We start from the raw sequence: 24,232 nt of genomic DNA, 5'->3' as shown, positions 1-24,232 counted from the left end.
CATACAACACCATGTTATTATATCTAGCTTGAGAGTGGTGGTGTAATTCCCCCTGTGGCCAGAAGAGGGCAGACGATCAACAGAAACACTAATATATAGGCCACTGTAGGCCTATACTTTCTTAAAACTTAATTGAATTGAATTTAAACAATGAAGAGTATAACATTGACTTAATGTTTCCTTTGACTCACATTTAACCATCTGTTACTGAATAAGGGTCGCAAACGAATTAATTTTGATCAAATATAAAACATCCCACGTCTATCTGCGACCGTCGTTAATATTTTATTGTGAAAGGGTTTAGCGGAAGTGTGATACTATGTTATTGTATCTAGCTTGAGAGTGATGGTGTAATTCCTCCCTGTCGCCAGAAGAGGGCAGACGATCAACAGAAACACTAACTAACCAGAAGTAGTGGAGGGAAAAAACTATTGATGTAACTTTTTAATAAAACACATTTATTTGAATAAGTATTTACTTCATTTAAAAAAAGTTTACATTAAAAAAGATTAAACATATGAAAATAATAAAGCATATAATATTTTTCAAATTTAAATAAAATTATCATTTGGTTATTTACCAACTGGAATACAATTGGCTGTTACTGAATTAGGACAATAAAATGACAAATATTGACTAGGGAGGGGGGAATAATCTTCAGATAGAATGTAGGCCTACATATAATTTTTAAATTTAATTTAAAAAAAAATCATAAATGAAAAGAAACCATTTTATGTTAAATAGACGACAACACCATATTATTGTATCTAGCTTGAGAGTGATGGTGTAATTCCTCCCTGTGGCCACAAGAGGGCAGACGACCAACAGAAACACTAATATAGGCTACTCACTGTATACTTATACTTTGGTAAAACTAAATCGAATTAAAAAAATTAAGGTTTGAACATTGATTTATTGCTTACGTTGACTCAAATTGTACAAGCTGTTAATGAATTAGGGTCACAAACAAATTAATTTAGATCGAATATAAAACATCCCACGTCAACCGTTGTTTACATTTTATTGTGAAAGGGTTCAGAAGAAGTGTGATACCATGTTATTGTGTCTAGCTTGAATTGATGGTGTAATTCCTCCCTGTGGCCACAAGAGGGCAGACGATCAACAGAAACACTAAACTGACCAGAAGTGGTGGAGGGGGAAAAAACACACTATTTGAATAAATACAACTATTTACTGTTTATTTCATTTAAAAAAAATATATAATTCAAAACATTAAAATAATAAAGCATATAACGTTTTTTTAATTTAAATAAAATTATGATCCATTGGTAATTTACCTCCAGGAATACTGATGTAGCTGTTAGTGAATTAGGACAAGAAACATTTATTCATTTTGACGAGGTAGGGGGAAACATCTTCAGATACAATGTACATATACCTCCTGTCTCCAAGTCTGTGAAATGATTAAATAGATTGAAATGAAAAAAATGTTATGTCTATCTACGACAGTTTTATTGTGAAAGGGTTCAGCTTGAACTGATGGTGTAATTCCTGCCTGTGGCCACAAGAGGGCAGACGGTCAACAGAAACACTAAGCTGACCTGTAGTAGTGGAGGGAAAAAACTCACCTACATTTTTGTGAATAAGTATTAACCCTATTTTTTTTAAATTAAATTAAAGAAATTAAAACATGTGAAAATGATAAAGATTATTACATTTTTCTAAATTAAATAAATTATGATAATTTGGTAATTTATCACCTGGACTACTGATGTTGCTGTTACTGAATTAGGGCAAGAAATGAACTCATTTTGACTAGATAGGGAAAAATATCTTTCTCATTTTTGAATTAAATAAAAAAAATACATTAAATAACAAAGCACATACATTTTTTTCAAATTCAGTTAAAATAGTGATAATTTAGTAATTTACAATGTGGAATTCAATGGGCTGTTACTGAATTAGGACAAGAAATCAATTTATTTTGACTAGGGAGGGAAAAATCTTCATATACAGTGTAGGCTTACATATGATTTTTAATAAAATTTTTATTTTTTTAAATTAATAGATAAAAATCATTGTATGTTTGTGTCTATCTTGAGTGGTGGCGTAATTCCTCCCAGTGGCCACGAGAGGGCGCAGGATCAACAGAAACACTGATAATCTTTGTGGCATAAAAACACTGAAAAACAACTCGCTGTATTTCTCACTTGTTTTATTGTTGGTCGACATGATGAAACCCTACAAGAGCATCATCAGATAACAACAGAAACACACATGAGCTTTCACATAGAGAACAATTCATTTTCATTTATTCACGGCTCTCTCTTCTTAATGTTTCCGCATAACCAATGTTATCCCTCGCTGATAAACTGTTGTAGTAAGATGACAACATCGCTAGTTAACACCATGGACCTACAGAGAAACACCGCAACAGCAATATAACCAAACGGGTAACCATGGCAACCAGTCAAACTATTTTTCTTTCTGCAGGCCTGCTGCGCGCGCATCTGCCGCGTTGATAAACAAATAAGCCCCTAGTATCATGGTCTGGAGCACAAACAATTCAAATAACAACAGAACAAAACAATGGTGTACTGTACGGCATGGACAAAGCAAAAACGCTACTTAAACAATATCACAGTCATCAGCAGTAAACAGCAAACAGTCTCCAGTTTATAACGTTCACCTGGCTAAAACTGATGCAATAAATCCTCCTCCATCAACGTTATAATGTTTGATTTGTGTTGAAACTGTGTCAGAGGAGTTTCTGTTAGTTAGCCGACCCTCAGTGATATTTAATTTAATTTAATTTAACCTTTATTTATACTCAAGAGATTAATATAAATGAGCTGGACAAAATAATAGAAACAGCCGTCATTATGATGTAATACAGTTCAACAGCAACACAAACTGAAGCCTCTAACAGCCGAACAAAAAACGCAATTCTCATAAAAATAAGTTTGTTAATTTTAAATGCTATATATCTGATTTACACTGGATCAAACACATTTACTTGAAATGGAACTTGTTTTGAATCTTTTTGGACCAAACTCTTGATATAGCTCATTGTAACAGCAGCACAAACTTGATGGAGGATTTTTTTCCAGGACTGTTGCAACAGAGCCTGCAGCAGTTTTATCAGGTGAAACCTTGTAAACTGCAGACTGAGTGTGTAGTTCAGTGTGTATCTGTAGCTACTGACACACTCTGGTTCAGCACCTTAAAGGCCTTTGCACACCGGGCGCGGCGCGAATAAACACAACGTAAAAGCGAATGTTTTGAAATGTGAATTTTGTCGCGTCTCACTTTAGAAGCGACGTCCCAGAAAAATCGAACTCAGTTCGAAAAAATTACAAACGCAAATTCGCGATGCGAAATGATGGTGCTGGTGTGGAGGCTTGTATTGACTCGGTATACGTTCGTTAATTAACGGATTAATCGCACAAATAAAACACACCCGGTGTGCAAAGGCCTTAACACATAGAAAGAAGCAACACAGGCTCAGCACTAATAATATCAATAACACAAATATCACAAAATAAAGAATATAAGTCACATTGTGTTTGTCATTCATCCAGTCACACAGTGATGGCAGCAGCTTCATGCAAGGTGCTGCTCTGACCATGGGGAGCAGTTTGGGCTTCAGTGTGTTGCTCAAGGACACTTGGACATGTGGAGGGAGGAGCCGGGGATCACACCACAGACCCTGAGGTTAACAGAACACCAGCTTTGTTTATACACCAGTTTACAGAGTCTAGGCTGAGTATTAACACCGGATTTATTTTCCAGCAAACATATAGAACAGATTGTGAGGAGATATTCACTGATTTTGACAACAAGCGTTCTCTACAATCGCGTTTAATACTAACTACCTCCGGTTTTTAGTCGCTTTGGATAAAAGCTAAATGACATGTAAGGTAAGATCTGTATTCAGGGCTCAGACAAAAGTCCCTCAACACACCACCAGCTTTGGTTATACACCAGTTTACACAGTCTAGGCTGAGTATTAACACCTGATTTTGTTTGTTGAGAACATAGGTATCAAATCATGAGGAGATGTTCACTGATTGTAACTCTTGCTAGGAGAAGGAAACTCAACCATCTCCTTGTGTTCTCCACTAGCTGCCTGTCAGCTTCACTATAATCAGGTTCTAGTTTCTACACGTCACATTCTAGACATTAGAATCTGTTCTGAGCAGCAGCACTTTACTTTGATTATTTTATGTTCCATTACTAGTTCTATTATCCTGTCATGCTCTCTCATTATCTATAGCAATATTTTCACAGATTCAGCATTTGGATTTACTTTCAAGGCGAGATACGTTTGATATGAACTAGTTTATATGTCAATTTAACTGAATTTACAGAAAATCAGCAAAAGAAAATGCAAAATAATGTACACTTCCATCAACTACTTTTATATGAATATTAACTGGTAAAGTGGCTATGAGGAACTTTCCCTTTTTATCTTATTTTTTGTTATTCTACCGCCCCCTTTGTACAAACTCAGTGTTTTTAAGACACTTTGTTTAGGAAGCGAGTGAAAGAGAGACGGCAGGATGCATGGCCATGAGGTAATGTATTTATATGTGACTATGTCAGATTAATAATGGTGATATGACCATGGTGAAGCAAAGTAAAATTTGATTTAGTAGCCATAAACACAGGCTTTTCCCGTCTGCCGTCAATAGTTTTGTCTGAGTTAGAGGGGATTCAGACCTGAGCAAAGGCATAAATACTTTATACAAATAGCATTATTTTCACTGACGGTCTTGTTTGCTGTTTAATGAGACTGTTTCATAAACATTTAAGAACTTAAGAGTTACTCATTGACTCTCTAAGGGGGTGTGTTGACTCCGTCTGTGATACTGGATCTGCAGGAAATAAATCAAAAATACATTCAAGAAAAATCAGAACAGACTTGATCCTTAAAAATGTAATGTAACAACTGTCAACACTGTAAACATCAGATTCTTATAGAGAAATTGTTGCTTTTTGCTCATTAATATATCGATTCAATACAATATTTAAACTCACCTTTCTTAGAATTTCGTGGGATGACACACTTGACTACCAGCACAGCTATGATAACACCAGCAACAACCAGAAGAGAAACAGCAACTGCAGCAACAATCCATCCAGTGTTGGGATCTGAAACAGAAAGAGAATATGTTTCTGTATCTCTCATAAAGTATCTTCATCTCCTGTTCCTCAGACTGTTCCTCACAGAGACACAGAACAAGTGAAGCTGTTGATGCTCCTGAAGTCTACAGTGGAACATGGAGCAGATTCTAACACTGGATGGATGTTAGCGTAGCACAGACGTTAGCATGGATCTCCTGGACAGTTTGCTGCTGCTTGGCTCCACAGCTCAGAGCTTTAGGTCTCAGTGAGGAGGGGGACGGTTTAGTATAATGTTCAATGACTTTATATATTTAATATGAGAACATTATTGATACATTTGTATTTTGTAAGACACAGATAACGGGTCAATAAAACTATATATTAGGAAAGCTTAAGTAGATAATCATTGGTTCATTTATAAGGAAGCTAGATCATTTATTAACAATGATTGATGGAGGAAAGGTTGGCTGTAGCTGCCAGTTAATCTGTTGTTTAGAAATAAAATAATAAAACCGTAAAGATTAGAGTCTAATCTACATCCTTCAGTGTTCTTATGTTCCATCAGGATCAATAAAGTTTTCTCTGTTTCTATAATTACAGCTCATAAACACACAGAGACTTTGTGTAACAATAAATATTAATTTTAACAACCTTTTTTATTTCTACCATTGGAACAGAAATGTGACAGTTTGTTTCTAATGACTTCAGGTTCTGAATCCTCGTTGTGTTTCCATGTGGATACTCAGGATCAGTTTGCAGCAGCTGTTTATAAATCTTTTACTGGGTTTGTTTGATCAAACTGATCTCAGACTTTACCACAAAGTTCTTTCTTTTCATTCCCTGCAGACCCTCTCACTCCTCTCTTCTCTCTAGATTCAACTTTAGTCTCACAGTCTCAGTTTAAGTCTGACTCACTTTGAAACTAGTTTTTTTACTTTCACAGATTTCTTCATCCTTAATTCCTTTGCGTTCATTGTGAACACTCAGTGGCCTTAACTATGTTTAACCCCGCCCTCTGGGGGGACTGACTGACAGGCAAGAAGAGATTTTTTTTTCAATAATAATTGTATTTAAATTGTCTAGCTGTGCTTGTTTTAAAGTGATGCAGGACACCATATATGACAAACAGCTGAGAGACATGAAAAAGCAACATTATTTAAAAAACTAATTTATTCTGCCACTACACCACTAGATGGCAGTAATCTCTTATGTATTAAGCTTTCCATGGTGCTGAAAGAGTGAAAATACACCATTATGAAAGCAACCAACTGGATTCCATTTTCTTTTTTCTTTTCGAAGGATCGAGAGTGCAGGATTCGGTGAAATGTTGGCGGGGCCCCCACACTAGGTCTTGAAATGGGCCCGCAGATGGTTAAGGCCGCCTCTCTGAAGATCTCTAAAGATAATTGAAAACTTATAACACAAACTATTAAAATAATGGAAACACTACTAGGAAGAATCTCACCATTGACAGGCACAAAGTTCTCAGCATAAGTGGTGTGGTTGATTTCCTCCTGTGTGGATACACAGCGGTAACGGTCTGTCTTCCTCACAGTAGCTTGTAGAATGACATCATAGCTGCCTCCTCTCTCAGTGACCTGTGGTTCTTCAGCAGGAATGATGTTTCCCTCACTGTCCTGCCATTCAAGTTCAGGTTTTGGTGAAGCTCCTTTAACAACACACTGCAGCAGCACTCCATCTTTTCTTTGTTCAAGTATTTCAAAGATTGGTTTTGAAGCTGCTCCTGTGGGTAGAATAGAAAGAATAAATTACATAAGACAATTACATCATGTGTGCAATACTGTGATGTTTTAGTTCATCCATTCTCTCGTGTGTTTAACAAGAAGAAAAACACTATTTCTGACTCACACCCAGATGGAAGCAAATAAACAATGAAGAAATTATTTTACAATTTATGCCAAAAAATATATTTTTAAAATAAATGTTTGTCTGAGATGTAAACTCAAAGTTTCTGTATCACTGAAGTCATAAAAGCGTGTTATGAAATATGAAACACAGGCATTTAGAAGCTTGTGCAATCCTTGTGTTATCAGTGATTAACTGTGTCAGCGATTCATAAACTCAGGGTCCACTTTATTAGTTACACTTGTACAATCTAATGCAATAGTATACAACTGATGTGCCATCAACTTTACTGTTATGACGCCTATAATCTTCAGGTTTCGCTGACAATGTCACAGAGGTGTTATTTAATTGATCTGTTGCAGCACTGAGGTCATAGTTTAATGTTTCTTCATGGGGTCAAGTTACAACCAGGAACTCTCCAGGAATACAGTTAGTTACATTTTGGTCCTAGTTATTACATTTCAGCTTAGTTGTTAGTGAAAATAAAAATAATAAAAATCTTAAACAAATGATCAAATCTGGATCTTTGTCTGAACCCAGTCTTATGTCATTAATCTAATAAACATTTCAGAGCCTCGGTATAATTCAGTTTTACTAATAAGTTCTAGATGATGATTTAATAAACAGGACTGCACCTTTAAATCTGAAGTCAGCTGGTTCACTCAACACAGTCACACCCAGTAGTTAGTGTGTGGTGATATTTCTACCAACATTAGTTTGTGTTTTCATCCATTTTAATGAAACATAAAACTGGACCAAGAACAGTAAATTGACTAATAAAGAAAGCTTAACTTTATCATATCTGGTTTTAAAACCTTCACATGTCTATGGATATGATGGTGAACAACACTCCTCAATGTTAATCATCATATTTCACAGAGTGAATGTGAGCCAGTGACTGAGACTGTGTGTCATGTTCAGCTCATGTTGTATTAGTGTAAAGTCAGAGTGTCACATGGTCACCAAGACAACCATTAATGATTGACATGAGTTCAGACTGAACACAGTTCATCTTTGTCTCTGATTCATCCTGTCAATCTGTTGATTCAACACAAACAGCTGAAATACTGAAACTACAGACGGACACAGCAGCTGAGTGTTTCTACCACAAACTGACTTCTGTTCTTTCACTAAAGACCCTCTCACTCCTCTGTCTCTCTACAGTCAGCAGCTTAGTCTCAGTTTAACTCTGAAGTTTTAAACTTTCACAGATTTCTTCATCCTACATTCCTTTGTGTTCAGTCTGAACCCACATTTACATTTTCCCGAAAGCAATTATACAAATTATATCAAAAATTAATTGCAGGAACTTGAAAATAAAAAATATATGGAAATATTTATTTAAACCTGCAGTGTGTAGAATTTTGGGTTTTATTTCCTAGCAGATTTTGAGGAAAGTAAATATAATATCCATAAGTACATTTAATGTAGTGCATAATAGCTGAAAAAAATGTTTTGAATTATTATTTTTTCCCTTAAAAAGGGTCTCATATATGTCCATATTTCTGCATATTTTGGACCAAGCCCTTGTCACCGCCATTTTGGAAGTGTCATAGTTGGAATGTCATCAGGTGCATTGTTTAAAATTTAGAATTGTTCTTGTCCTTGAAGGCCACTGTAGCTTCTATTATTATTCTAAAGGGGTGGGGTTACCCAGGGAGCGTTGCATTCTAGAACTTTGTAGAACTTACTTGATGATGTCATATTACACACTGCACCTTTAAAATAGGAGTATAGAAATAGGACTAGTATCTCACCATTGACAGCCACATGAATCTTCAGTGAATGGATCTGATGGTTGATTTCCTCCTGTGTGGATACACAGCTGTAGTTGTCTGTCTTGGTTACAGTAGCTTGTAGGATGACATCATAGCTGCCTCCTCTGAGTGTATAATGTGGTTCATCAGCAGGAATGATGTGTCCAGCGCTGTCCTTCCACTGGACTTTAGGTTTAGGAGAAGCTCCTTTAACTACACAATGGAGCCGCATCCCATTCTCTGTTGGACCAAGTATTGTACCAGAGGGCTCCGGAGATGCACCTGTGAACCCCCAAAAAGGAAGGAGAGTTAACTATTATTTTCTCCTGTTTGGTGTAGGTATTTATGATGGCAAATGTGTGCAATTTGGGTTGTTTGTTTAAGTTGTATATTAAATCAGATGAAAAATGTATGAGGCAACATAGTATATCATTATATACAGTGTATATTATCCTGTAGGGTTAGGGTTAGTCAGTTTAGTAAATACCGATTTTAAAATTGAGAGAAATGTTTTGTTTGTAATTGTTTTCTGCATTATGGAAAACCCCCCCATAGCTTACTCCTGTGGAAGTATGGAGAACATTTGATTTGTGCTAACCTCAGCTCATTCAAGTGTGAATCTATTTTAACTTTGTAAAATACATAATTTCTGGAAACAAACATGTAAATCCACAAAGTTATCATACAACTACAGACATCTGTAGACGTCACTACAAAAAGACTCACCTGGTATTGTCGGTCTGGGCTTTAACTTTATAAGGCGCGGAGGTTGCACGCGACCCGATATTTATATGAAAAACGAATAAATAAATGTACAAACTGTTTACATGTTGACCTCAAATATCAACACAGACATATTACAGCTCGTTTGAAAGCTCAGAAGTTCGTTTTTCACCGGATTGAAGAATCTCAACACAGGACTAACGGCCAAACAACGATAGCGTCTGACGTTATGGCAGTTAACCGTTACTAGCTTAACTGCTATCCTGTTTGGCCGCAATTAAAATGTATTTTAAAGTTGGAAAAACGGACATTTATAGACAAAAAAAGGTCTCAATTAAAGAATAACAGTCTTCTGAGTCAGACTAGCTTGTTTAGGTTCGAGCGGAAGGAAAAAGTACGTGAAATAAAGTTGATATCGTCCGTTGTAAATCTTTAGCGGCGCTCGTCAAACTGCGAAAACAAAGTCATTGCTGTGACGTATGCACTGTTGACAAAAGTTTGAACCAATCATGTTCAGTATCTCTGAAATCAGTAAACGCCCAGGGACGTAGCGAACCAATCAGCATCTCTCTCCGCTCTACGGTGACGTCACTATCAGACCTTTAACTCCGTAAGCCAATCAGAGAAGAGCATCTTCCAGCAAGCCCCACGTGTGTTTGATTGACAGCTAATGTCCTCCAATAGGAAGTAAGCATTGTGAAACACCGTCGGTTGGAAGAGAATTAAAATACCTGCCTGACCATATATGGAAGTTAATGCAGTTGGACTCTGTGTGGTTGTGGGACACCAACATATCAGATAAACTTTATTTATATATTTATGGAGGCATTATTCAACCATTATTAATATTTTAAAAGTTATTTAAATATTAAAAACATATTTTTATAGTTTCGTTTAACACTTAGGGACATTTATTCAGTTTCATAAAGAGATTTATCACCATCATTAGTAAACTTTGGAGAAGTTTTAGAGAGCTCTGTAGACATCTGCTGGAGAAGCTCTGTACTGCACTTTCTAAAATATCTCAGAGCCACTTCTGTCTGTCAGCCTGAAATTTGGTCCAGACATTATAAAGAAGTTGAGGGAGAGATCCTGTGAGTTTCAGCCTGATAGTCCAGATTATGACTGATTTATTGCAACTGAAATATGAAATGAAATGAACAAAAACAACAAAGCTTGTATTTTTCTCTGTTTAATCCTTGACCAATGCAACTCTTCCAGAGGCTGAAGTTAGACCAACACACCTAATGAAAGCTGTGAGTGTTTGCTTTACAGTGATGCAATGGACATGGTTCAGCTCCTCATGGTCTCGCTGTTACACAGTTTAAAATGGGCAGATATTAGGAGACAGGAATGCACATTATTAAAATGAACCTTAAGAGATTAAGATAGGATCTGAAAGGCAAAACAGAAGACATGTTAGAGCGCTAGTGGAATACTATCAACACACAGGTAATAAAGTCATCTGTGGACACACTCATATTTAATCTACTGCTGATGTTCCATTGACATAAAGGACAATGTGTAGCAGATATGAAGCATGTTTGGTAGAGAGGTCATCTCTCCAGAAAGGGCGGTAGGACCTAGGCCGACAGTAACCATGAGGTCTCTACTTCACCGGTGAAAATATGAAGGTGTATTGAACCCTAAGATCCCATGTAGTATAAATGTGCAAAGATTTTAGAAATCGGTTCATCCTAGCCTGAGAAAAGGCAGAAAGAATGTTTTATGGTCTCACTGTCTAACCCTACATTTTGCCCAGTAGTGACATAACACATGAATGTAGGGTTAGGATTATCAGGACAGCTGGGCCAAGGGAAGACTGAGGGAAGAAAAAGCTGATTCATTATATTATAATAGCCATTTTATAATGATAGAACGCCGGTTCCGTATGGGTGAAGTATTCCCTTAACTGTTGAATGAAAGCACTCACCAACAAGCAGCTTAATGTGGGATGTTTGAATTGGCTGAAGACTTTGACTTGGCTCCAGGAAATCACAGGTGTAGTCTCCACTGTCAGCCACCTTGGTCTTTGTGATGAGTATGGAGGCGTTGCCGTGCTTCAGTTCATCTCTAAAATGTGAGACGCGACCATCGAACTGCTGATCTTGACCTGAACGTGCACTATCACGGAGAGAGCCTGCATCATACATGAACACATCCTTCTTCCCTTCACCTTTCTCACCAACTTTCTTCCAGTCAAAGAGCTTTGACTCAATGTTCTGCTTGGTGCTGAGGGAACAGGGTAACATAGCAACACTGTCTTCATCCACTTTGATGACCACTGGAAGAGAAACACATGGAGGAGTCAGTGTGTTTACATGCAGAGCCATTCGGTCAAGACAGACGTTTGTTGTTATAACAAAACATCAACTAATGATGTAATAAGCTGTTGGAAGTGTAACAGAAATGCTTCTCTATCAAACCCTGAAGATTCATACCAAGCTCAAGTGTTTAATGTTATTTATAATATTAAATAATTAAGAATATAGTAAAGTGGTTAAGCACCGGTTTGTGTGACAGAAAACTATAAACCACTCAAACAGGTTTACCTACATGTGTGTAGTGCGTAGGAGGAGAGAGAGAGAGAGAGAGAGAGAGAGAGAGAGAGAGAGAGAGAGAGAAAATATTTAATCGTCTGTTGACAACATTTTTTATCAAGATAATCAGTTAAACAATGAGCCAAATTCAGGGACAAGCCTCCACCTGCCTGAGTCAGTGACTTGAACACCACAAGCTGCAGCTCCTGTTTAAACTCAGTGGAAAACTTTGGGGACAAACAGAAATAACACTGAACAGTTTATTGTAGAGCTTGTAAGAAGAAATGCACCTAATTATTAAAAATTCGAAAGTTCATATTTAATCATAAAAATACTTTGTAAATAATAGCTACATTTGTCTATTTATGCTTCAGCTAAAACAAAGAGATTAAGAGGACAACAATTAAGATCATTTACAGTGACAGAAGCTGAGACAAGTATCAGGCAGAGAACATTTTGTCCTGAGGCGAATGCTTTATAAGAGTGAATACAAAAAACATTAGAGAACAAAAGAATATATAGTTAAATGGATGTCAATCATTATATCATTATATTATGTGTTGTTGCGGTTTGTTTTCTAAGCGTTGTTTATTCAGGTTCATTCCAGTGCATGTGCTAATCAAAACAGACAGACAGACAGAGAGAGAGAGAGAGAGAGAGAGAGAGAGAGAGAGAGTGATATATATATATATATAGAGAGAGAGAGAGAGTGATATATAGAGAGAGAGAGAGTGATAGAGAGAGACAGAGAGACAGAGAGACAGAGAGAGAGAGAGAGAGAGTGATATATATATATATATATATATATATATATAGAGAGAGAGTGATAGAGAGAGACAGAGAGAGAGAGAGAGAGAGAGAGAGAGAGGGGGGTCAAAGAGAGAGGGGGACAGAGAGAGAGAGAGACTGATATTGAATGAATTAATCTGAATAAAGGTTATGTATCATGTTTCGTTTCCTCTGAAATACTTCATCGATGCTGCAACTTCTGACAGGACGGAGACAACGCCCTACTACTACTACTACTACACACACCTGCAGCAGCCATGACGTCACATCTAAAGTTATAAACCAGCTCTAAGCTGCAACATGATCGCGAACATGCAAACACTGCGCATGTCTGTTATAGGAACGTTATTAATCAGAAGTAGGCTGTAATGAAATGACGTCACCTGATGGTTTAATATTGATCTGTGCTAAATATCAGGATCCATATTTCATCATAAGGTAAAAAGCCAACAGAGTGTGTTGCTGATCATCAGTGTAAGTGTTCCTACCGTTTCCATCTGCTGACGTCATTGCAGAGCAGCTCACGAGACACAGACAGGCGAGAGGAAGGAGCTCCATAGTTCTCCTGTGAGGATCAAACATCGCAGCACTTTAATGTCTCTATAGAACCAAGCTGCAGCCGCTCCTCGCGCTCTCATTGGCCCAGACAACACTTTGGCTTCCAGGGAAAACCACGACTACACTTCCACTACGACATCCTTCACAATAAAAGCCTCACACCTCCACAAACAGCTCTGGAAAGAATTAAGAGACCAGTCTGGATTTTTCTTCAATTTTCATCTCTACATTACTTATTGAAAATGCTCCTAATGACAATATTTTTATTGTGAATTTGGTAGAAATGTTGTCAGAAGTCCATATTATAAAATCAAAATGTTCATTCTACTCAAACATATGCCCCTAAAGAGTAAAACAAGAGACACTGAACATTTGAAGTGGCCTCTTGTTTTTTCCAGAGCTGTATATATTTACTATGACGTCATGAATTCTGCTGTGTTTCTACAGGCCTTCACACAAAGCGTTTGGCAGCTTTTAAAACGTCAAAAGTCTTAATGTAAAAACAGCTGTTGATCAATATGGATCATGTTAGAATCAGAACAAAACATTTAAAAATAAATCACTTTTGTCTCTTTGATCAAAGCTTGAACACAGAAACATCAAAAACAGTCTCAACACAGTTTGATATTTTTTCTGGTTTTATTCAAACGTTTGTATAGAAATGTTGAAGCTCTGCCTGAAATAACATGAACCCCTACAAGAGCATCATCAGTGAACAACAGAAACATACAGGTGAAACTCATATTATTAGAATATCATAGAAAATGAATTGGAATTGAGGCAAGAATTCATGCAAAAGGGGCCCAAACCAAGTACTGAGTACATATGATGATAGCATGATAATACTTTATAGAGGGCTGACATTTCCGTATATAAAATCCCTTTTTTTATTGATTTCATGTAATATTCAAATGTTCTGAGATTTTGAATTTGGGGTTTTCATAAGCTGTAAGCCATAATAAATACAATTATAACAAATGAAGGCTTGAAATATCTCACTTTGCATGTAATGAGTCTATAATATATTAGTTTCACCTGTACATGAGCTTGCACATAGAGCTCAATTCAAATCTCTCAGTCACCAGCAGTAAACAGTGGAGTTCAGTGTGTAACTGTAGCTACTGACACACTCTGGTTCAGCACCTTAACACATAGAAAGAAGCAACACAGGCTCAGCACAAATAACATCAATAACACAAATATCAAAAATAAAGAATGTAAGTCACATTGTGTTTGTCATCCATCCAGTCACACAGTGATGGCAGCAGCTTCATGCAAGGTGCTGCTCTGACCATGGGGAGCAGTTTGGGCTTCAGTGTGTTGCTCAAGGACACTTGGACATGTGGAGGGAGGAGCCGGGGATCACACCACACACCCTGAGGTTAACGGAACACCAGCTTTGGTTATATACCAGTTTACAGAGTCTAGGCTGTGTATTAACACCTGATTTTAACTCTAGGAGAAGGAAACACAACCATCTCCTTGTGTTCTCCACTAGCTGCCTGTCAGCTTCACTATAATCAGGTTCTAGTTTCTACACATCACATTCTAGACTTTAGAATCTGTTCTGAGTCTGAAATAGGATATTTCCTGAGCAGCAGCAGCTGTTCTATTATCCTGCCATGCTCTTTCATTGTCTATCTCATTATTTTCACAGGTTCAGTATTTGGATTTACTTTAAAAGGGATACGCTCGATATGAACTAGTTCATAGGACGTGTTGTTCCACCACGTTTCCGTCCATATGTTGATCAGATTTGAACAGAAATGGCAGAAAATCAGCAAAGGAAAATGCAAATAATGTTCATTTCCATTTACTACTCTTATATGAATCTTAGCTGTTAAGGTGAACCCGTCTCTTTAAGGGGACACGTCGTCTCCGTCTGTGATACTGGACCTGCAGGAAAGAAAAAAAAGAAAATTACAAATGCCTTAGATCAGGGGTGCCCACAAGTTTTCAGCTTGTGAGCTACTTTTATAATGACCAAGTCAAGAAGATCTACCTACTATAAAAATGCAAAACATATGAGGCCCTGGGGCTGAGAGGTCTCGTAGGCCCCCTGAGAGTCTGTCTTACAACACAAAACGTGTAATATTTATTTTGATTAATAAACAAAAAGAAAAATGTGAAACGTTTAAAGTAAAATGAATATATCTGGTTCACTTTGAGAAGAATACTAAGGCTAAATCAGCTTTGTCCTATGTGAGCTATTTAGTACTATTTTCTGGTATAATTTGGGGACACAATTACCAAAAAGCAGAAAGAAAAAATGTACAGGTTTAAAAAATCTCTGTGAAGTTTTTTTTTAATACAGTATAGCTCAATATAGGCCCCTGATCTTCGTAGCCACGAACAATGTAATTTAAAAAATATACCTTCAAAGATTAGGAGCCTATATTGAGCCAGTAAAAAAAGATTTTTTTTTTAAGAATGCCATGCGATCTACCCACAATGACTTCACGATCGACTGGTAGATCGCGATCGACGTAATGGGCACCCCTGCCTTAGATATTATAATATCAAACAACAATCAAGACTATTGATTGGGAGATTCATAAACATTTTTGTATTTTTTTGCTCATTAATATGTTAACAATAAGACATTTTATTTTTATATCATTTTCAAGACACTCCAGACACTTTGAAATAAAACAGTAAAACGAGCACATTCAACTCAAGTGAAGCAAAAAAATATTATACGGTTAAACTCACCTTTCTTATAAGTAATGACACCTCTTTTCACCAGCACAACTTGAAGAACAACACCACCAATCAATAGAGCAACAGCAATTGCAGCAACTGTAACACCAATGACCAATCCAGTGTTTGACTCTCCACTGGACTCTGAAACAGAAAGACAAAAAGTTCAAGTAACTCTCATTCAGTATCTTCATCTCCTGTTCCTCAGACTGTTCATCACAGAGACACAGAACAAGTGAAGCTGTTGATGCTCCTGAAGTCTACAGTGGAACATGGAGCAGATTCTAACACTGGATGGATGTTAGCGTAGCACAGACGTTAGCATGGATCTCCTGGACAGTTTGCTGCTGCTTGGCTCCACAGCTCAGAGCTTTAGGTCTCAGTGAGGAGGGGGACGGTTTAGTATAATGTTCAATGACTTTATATATTTAATATGAGCTCATTATTGATACATTTGTATATTGTCAGACACAGATAACGGGTCAATAAAACTATATATTAGGAAAGCATAAGTAGATAATCATTGGTTCATTTATAATGAAGCTAGATCATTTATTAACAATTATTTATGGAGGAAAGGTTGGCTGTAGCTGCCAGTTAATCTGTAGTTTAGAAATAAAATAATAAAACCGTAAAGATTAAAGTCTAATCTACATCCTTCAGTGTTCTTATGTTCCATCAGGATCAATAAAGTTTTCTCTGTTTCTATAATTACAGCTCATAAATACACAGAGACTCTGTGTAACAATAAATATTAATTTTAACAACCTTTTTTATTTCTACTATTGGAACAGAAATGTGACAGTTTGTTTCTAATGACTTCAGGTTCTGAATCCTCGTTGTGTTTCCATGTGGATATTCAGGATCAGTTTGCAGCAGCTGTTTATAAATCTGTTACTGCGTTTGTTTGATCAAACTGATCTGAGAATTTACCACAAAGTTCTTTCTGTTACTTCCCTGCAGACTCTCTCACTCCTCTGTTCTCTAGATTCAACTTTAGTCTCAATGAAGTCTGACTCACTTTGAAACTTGTTTTTAACTTTCACAGATTTCTTCTTCCTTAATTCCTCTGCGTTCATTGTGAACACTCAGTGGCCTTAACTATGTTTAACCCCGCCCTCTGGGGGGACTGATTGACAGGCAAGAATAGAATTATTATATATTTTTTCAATAATAATTTTATTTAAATTGTCCAGCTGTGCTTGTTTTTTAAGTAATGCAGTACACCATAAATGACAAACAGCTGAGAGACGTGAAGCATCAAGATTATTTAAAAAACTCATTTGTTCTGCCACTACACCACTATATGGCAGTAATCACTTCTGTATTAAGCTGTCCATGGTGCTGAAAGAGTGAAAATACACCATTATGAATGCAACCAACTGGATTCCGTTCTTATTTGTAAAGCAGGATAACAGTGTGTTTAAAAGGTGAAAGAACTGAGATACGTTGTAAGTCTTAATTAAACCTCCCAGCATTGTTAAACAGGACATGACCTGTCAAACATTCTATTTCTGACTCACATCCTGACAGAAGAAAATACACAGTAAAGATGTTTGAACAGCACGAGAATTTTCTGCAAAAAATGATCTTGAAATGAAATGCGTCTGAGATTAAAACAATATGTTTCTGTTTCATTAAAGTCATATAAATGTGAAATATGAAACACAGGTCTTTAGCAGCTTCTTCTCCCCTTGTGTTATCAGTGATCAACTGTGTCCGTGGTTCATAAACTCAGTGGCCACTTTATTAGTTACACCTGTACAATCTAATGCAACTGTTGGGCCATTCAGTTTACTGTTATGACGCCTATAAAGGTTCAGGTTTCAATGACACTGTTAATTCACTGATATGTTGTAGCACTGAGGTCATAGTTTCATGTGTTTCATGGTTTCAAATTATCACCAGGAACTCTCCAGGAATATATTAAGTGTGTGGTAATATTTCTACCAACATTAGTTTGTGTTTTCATCAAATCATGTCCTTGAGCAAGACACTTAACCCCAAACTGCTCCAGGGGCGCTGTACTATGGCTGACCCTGCACTCTGACCCCCTCTGGAGTGTGGGAACTTGAGATGGGATATGAGAAAAGACAAACTTCAATGTGCCTTGTGTAAATTGACTAATAAAGAAAGCTTAACTTTATCATATCTGGTTTTAAAACGTTCACATGTCTCTGGATATGATGGTGAACAACACTCCTCAATGTTAATCATCATATTTCACAGAGTGAATGTGAGCCAGTGACTGAGACTGTGTGTCATGTTCAGCTCATGTTGTATTAGTGTAAAGTCAGAGTGTCACATGGTCACCAAGACAACCATTAATGATTGACATGAGTTCAGACTGAACACAGTTCATCTTTGTCTCTGATTCATCCTGTCAATCTGTTGATTCAACACAAACAGCTGAAATACTGAAACTACAGACGGACACACCAGCTGAGTGTTTCTACCACAACGTCCAGTTCTATGTAGATTCATCAACTTTAGTCTCACGGACGGTCTCAGTTCAAGTGTGAATATTTCACTTAGTTTCCAGCATTTTCAACTGTTGCAGATGCTTTCACTTAGTTTGAACACACTTTAACATTTTCCAAAACCTATGACACAAATAATTCAAATGAATGGAATATAAAAAAATAAAATAATCTCACCATTGAGTGGCCCGGCATAAGTCTCAGCATAGATCTGATGTTTGATTTCCTCCTGTGTGGATACACAGCGGTAGTGGTCGGTCTTAGTCACAGTAATGTTAAGGGTGATGAAGAATTTGCCTCCTCTCTCTGTGACCAGCGGCTTCTCAGCAGGAAGGATGTTTCCATCACTGTCTTTCCACTGGACTTCAGGTTTAGGAGAAGCTCCAGGAACCTCACACTGCAGGAGAGACCAGTCCTTTGAAAAATCAAGTGTTGTAATGATTGGTTTTGGAGACGCACCTGTGAATGCAGAACAAACAATAACATATAAAATACATGTGCAGGTGGTTTTACAGTGTGAATAGAAAAACACAGAGGAACAGAAAAGTTCAACGTAACCCTCTTAAAACTCTAAGCCAACAGACTCTTTCATATGCAGAAGCATATACAGTAAAGAACTCCTACAATTGTAATGCAACAACAATATAAAACTTGTGTTATAAATAATTATGAAGTATGTTTTAATATATTGACATTAAAAACTACCTTTTTTTTTCTACCTAACACATAGGGTTTTTTTTTGTGCCCCTATGTGTTAGGTAGCACAACAAAAAAAACCCTATGTGTTAGGTAGCACAAAAAAAACCCTATGTAGTAGGTAACACAAAAAAAAAACCTATGTGTTAGGTAGCACAAAAAGAAAAAACCCTATGTGTTAGATAACACAAAAAAAAACCTATGTGTTAGGTAGCACAAAAAAAAACCCTATGTAGTAGGTAACACAAAAAAAAAACCCTATGTAGTAGGTAACACATATCTATGTAGTAGGTATGTAGTAGCTACTACAATTTTGTGTAACTTATTGTAAAGTGTTACCCAATAAACATCTCTCTCTGTATCAGATGTAATTTTAATATTATAACTTTCCTGAAAAGTTAGATAGGTAGCCTACCAATAACCTACAGTATATCACCGCTAGGACGATGTATTTATGTATTTATTAATGTTAGTGCATCATAAAAGACAAAGATATACATTGACCAATGTACTGGATTAAGTTTGGCATAAAATATTGAAGAATGACACGTCATATTTGGAATCGTTTCTAGTCACTGACATTAGAAAATGATAACAATTATATTTTACAAATCCTCTGAAACATCTCAGTATGTTCCTCTCAGTGAGGAAAACACGTTTAAAGTGTTTCTCAGGCTGTGGAGTCAAACTCAGCACATACCTGATAGACAGAGAGAGTTACGTCACCACAAAAAAAACTCACCTGGTATTTCCGGTCTGGACTTTAACTTTATAAGGCGCGGAGGTTGCACGCGACCCGATATTTATATGAAAAATGAATAAATAAATGTACAAACTGTTTTCATGTTGAACTCAAATATCAACACAGACATATTTCAGTTCGTTTGAAAGATCAGAAGTTCGTTTTTCACCGGATTGAAGAATCTCAACACAGGATTAACGGCCAAACAACGTTAGCGTCTGACTTTACGGCAGTTAACCGTTACTAGCTTGACTGCTATCCTGTTTAACCGCAATACAAATGTATTTTAAAGTTGAAAAAACGGACATTTAAAGACAAAAAAATTCTCAAAATAAAGAATAACAGTCTTCTGAGTCAGACTAGCTTGTTTAGGTTCGAGCGGAAGGAAAAATTACGTGAAATAAAGTTGATATCGTCCGTTGTAAATGTTTAGCGGCGCTCGTCAAACAGCGAAAACAAAGCAATTGCTGTGACGTATGCACTGTTGACAAAATATTTAACCAATCATATTCAGTATCTCCGAAATCAGTAAACGCCCAGGAACGAAACGAACCAATCAGCATCTCTCTCCGATCTACGGTGACGTCACTATCAGACCTTTAACTCCGTAAACCAATCACAGAAGAGCATCTTCCAGCAAACCCCACGTTGGTTTGATTGACAGCTAATGTCCTCCAATAGGAATTCAACAACATGAAACACCGTCAGTTAGTAGCCAATTAAATTACCTGCCTGACCATATATGGAAGTTAATGTAGTTGGACTCTGTGTGGTAGTGGGACATCCACATAACAGAGAAACTTTATTTATATATTTATTGAGGCATGATTCAATCATTATTAATATTTTAACAGTTATTTAAACATTAAGAACATATTTTTATAGTCACGTTTAACACTTAGGGACATTTTTTCAGTTTCATAAAGAGATTTATTATCATCATTTGTAAACTTTGGAGAAGTTTTAGAGAGCTCTGTAGACATCTGCTGGAGAAGCTCTGTACTGCACTTTCTAAAATATCTCAGAGCCACTTCTGTCTGTCAGCCTGAAACTTGGTCCAGACATTATAAACAAGTTGAGGGAGAGATCCTGTGAGTTTCAGCCTGATAGCCCAGATTATGACTGATTTATTGCAACTGAAATATGAAATGAAATGAACAAAAACAACAAAGCTTGTATTTTTCTCTGTTTAATCCTTGACCAATGCAACTCTTCCAGAGGCTGAAGTTAGACCAACACACCTAATGAAAGCTGTGAGTGTTTGCTTTACAGTGATGCAATGGACATGGTTCAGCTCCTCATGGTCTCGCTGTTACACAGTTTAAAATGGGCAGATATTAGGAGACAGGAATGCACATTATTAAAATGAACCTTAAGAGATTAAGATAGGATCTGAAAGGCAAAACAGAAGACATGTTAGAGCGCTAGTGGAATACTATCAACACACAGGTAATAAAGTCATCTGTGGACACACTCATATCTAATCTACTGCTGATGTTCCATTGACATAAAGGACAATGTGTAGCAGATATGAAGCATGTTTGGTAGAGAGGTCATCTCTCCAGATGTGCTGCAGTGCTGTGGGGACCAGGCCCTGACACATGGGTTTCTGACTCTTCAGTCTTCAGAAAACCCCATTTTAATTTTTGATTTATACATAACACTTTTCTGATGTATTTGTTTGTTTATTATCTCATACGTAAACTCTAGTTATTTACTAACATTGTGTACATATTGTAGAATAACCTTAAGGTCTCTGGTTGGATCCCCGGCACCGGAGGGTGTTAAAACTATAGGCTGCTATTCCATATGCATGACCATCTCTACCATTGTGTCCTTGAGCAAGACACTTATCTCCAAGCTGCTCCAGGGTCGCTGTACTATGGCTGACCCTGCGCTCTGACCCCCTCTGGAGTGTGGTAACTTGAGAGGGGCCTCGTTTACATTGACTATTAAAGATAACTTAACTGTTGAATGAAAGCACTCACCAACAAGCAGCTTAATGTGGGATGTTTGAATTGGCTGAAGACTTTGACTTGGCTCCAGGAAATCACAGGTGTAGTCTCCACTGTCAGCCACCTTGGTCTTTGTGATGAGTATGGAGGCGTTGCCGTGCTTCAGTCCATCTCTAAAATGTGAGACGCGACCATCGAACTGCTGATCTTGACCTGAACGTGCACTATCACGGAGAGAGCCTGCATCATACATGAACACATCCTTCTTCCCTTCACCTTTCTCACCAACTTTCTTCCAGTCAAAGAGCTTTGACTCAATGTTCTGCTTGGTGCTGAGGGAACAGGGTAACATAGCAACACTGTCTTCATCCACTGTGATGACCACTGGCCCTGGAGAGGACGACATGGAGGAGTCACTTTGATTACATCATAGATAGTATATAAAAGGTTTACAGACACAATCATTAAAGGTGCAGTCAGCGACTCTGGAAAACGCTTGTTATCAAAATGACTTTATATTAAAATCAGTGAATGATCTGCTACTGTGTGTGCCCTGAAAATAAATCCAGTGATAATATACAGCCTAGGCTAGACGGGGATGTTGGTAGCTACTGAGGGCCTTTTTGTTTACTTGTTTACATACCAGTGCCTATAGGATGTTTATTTACACCAGATTTTTCTGTGCAAGCACAGTTCGGACATGTAGCGGATCGTGAGGAGATATTCACAGATTGTGTTTGACCTTTCACACACTTATTACACCTGTTTGAGTGACAGCTCTGATCATTTATCAGAAAACATTTCATCAAACAGAAAACTATAAACCACTCAAACAGGTTTACATGTGTTTAGTGTGTAGGAGGACAGAGAGAGAGAGAGAGAGAGAGAGAGAGAGAGAGAGAGAGAGAGAGAGAGAGAGAGAGAGAGAGAGAGAGAGAGAGGGAGAGAAAATATTTAATCGGTCTGTTGCCAATCTTTCTTGGCACAATAATGAATGAAACTATGAGCCAAATTCAGGGACGAGCCTCCACCTGCCTGAGTCAGTGACATGAACACTAATACACTCTTATTATTTATCACGTAACGTCTTCCCACACAGTAACTACACAAACAGGTTCACGGTTGGAAACGAATGAAGAGCACGTAGGAGAGAGAAAGAGAGGGAAAAATTATTATAAAAAAATAGGGGAAAAAGAGACAAAGGGACAACAAGTAAGAAAAACTTAGACAAGTCTAAGAGTAAACAAAACAGAGACAAAAGCATATAGAGTTAAATGGATGTAAATAATATTTGACTATGTTTTCTAAGCGTTTTTTACTCAGGTTCATTCCAGTGCATGTGTTCATCAAACAGACAGACAGAGAGAGAGACAGAGAGAGAGAGAGAGAGAGAGAGAGAGAGAGAGAGAGAGAGAGACAGAGACAGAGACAGAGACAGAGAGAGAGAGAGAGAGAGCGAGAGAGAGAGAGAGAGAGAGAGACAGAGACAGAGACAGAGACAGAGAGAGAGAGAGAGAGAGGGAGAGAGAGAGAGAGAGCCTGATATTGAATGAATGAAACTATCAGTCAGGTTTCGTTTCCTCTGAAATACATCATCGATGCTGCAACTTCTGACAGGACGGAGACAACGCCCTACTACTACTACTACTACACACACCTGCAGCAGCCATGACGTCACATCTAAAGTTATAAACCAGCTCTAAGCTGCAACATGATCGCGAACATACAAACACTGTCTGCGCATGTCTGTTATAGGAACGTTATTAATCAGAAGGAGGCTGTAATGAAATGACGTCACCTGATGGTTTAATATTGATCTGTGCTAAATATCAGGATCCATATTTCATCATAAGGTAAAAAGCCAACAGAGTGTGTTGCTGATCATCAGTGTAAGTGTTCCTACCGTTTCCATCTGCTGACGTCATTGCAGAGCAGCTCACGAGACACAGACAGGCGAGAGGAAGGAGCTCCATAGTTCTCCTGTGAGGATCAAACATCGCAGCACTTTAATGTCTCTATAGAACCAAGCTGCAGCCGCTCCTCGCGCTCTCATTGGCCCAGACAACACTTTGGCTTTCAGGGAAAACCACGACTACACTTCCACTACAACATCCTTCACAATAAAAGCCTCACCTCCACAAACAGCTCTGGAAATAATTAAGAGAACAGTCTGGATTTTTCTTCAATCTTTATCTCTACATTACTTATTGAAAATGCTCTTAATGGCAAAAAATGTATTGGAAATTGGTAGAAATGTTGTCAGAAGTTTATATTATAAAATCAAAATGTTCATTCTACTCAAACATATGCCTATAAAGTGTAAAACAAATGACACTGA

At 37.4% G+C, this 24,232-nt stretch overlaps 1 protein-coding gene across 1 annotated transcript; it reads right to left on the bottom strand.

Moving 5' to 3' along the window:
* Positions 1-2,258: 2,258 nt before the first annotated feature.
* LOC307249212 (uncharacterized protein) lies at positions 2,259-23,940 on the bottom strand. The gene is made up of 12 exons (XM_080025853.1): positions 23,798-23,940; positions 21,928-22,284; positions 18,679-18,960; positions 16,034-16,165; positions 15,173-15,217; positions 14,404-14,464; positions 13,252-13,328; positions 11,368-11,718; positions 8,712-8,993; positions 6,554-6,832; positions 5,002-5,115; positions 2,259-4,838 (listed from the first exon to the last, which is right to left on the bottom strand). The coding sequence occupies exons 1-12, from the start codon at positions 23,889-23,891 to the stop codon at positions 4,780-4,782; spliced, it is 2,133 nt and encodes a 710-aa protein (XP_079881979.1). The 5' UTR covers positions 23,892-23,940; the 3' UTR covers positions 2,259-4,779.
* Positions 23,941-24,232: the final 292 nt, after the last annotated feature.

The sequence above is a fragment of the Ammodytes marinus genome, assembly GCF_949987685.1.
Source record: "Ammodytes marinus genome assembly, chromosome: 4".
In the NCBI taxonomy this organism is placed as follows: domain Eukaryota; kingdom Metazoa; phylum Chordata; class Actinopteri; order Uranoscopiformes; family Ammodytidae; genus Ammodytes; species Ammodytes marinus.
This window is presented reverse-complemented; position numbering and strand designations above follow the sequence as displayed.

Excerpts from the sequence above, each read along its gene's own strand:
- LOC307249212 (XM_080025853.1), bottom strand. The coding sequence starts at position 23,891 with ATGTTTGATCCTCACAGGAGAACTATGGAGCTCCTTCCTCTCGCCTGT. Across the intron at positions 13,329-14,403 it reads AACTCCACTGTTTACTGCTG|GAGAACTATGGAGCTCCTTC; the intron begins GTGACTGAGAGA and ends TGATCCTCACAG. Across the intron at positions 8,994-11,367 it reads CCACATTAAGCTGCTTGTTG|GTGCATCTCCGGAGCCCTCT; the intron begins GTGAGTGCTTTC and ends GGGGGTTCACAG.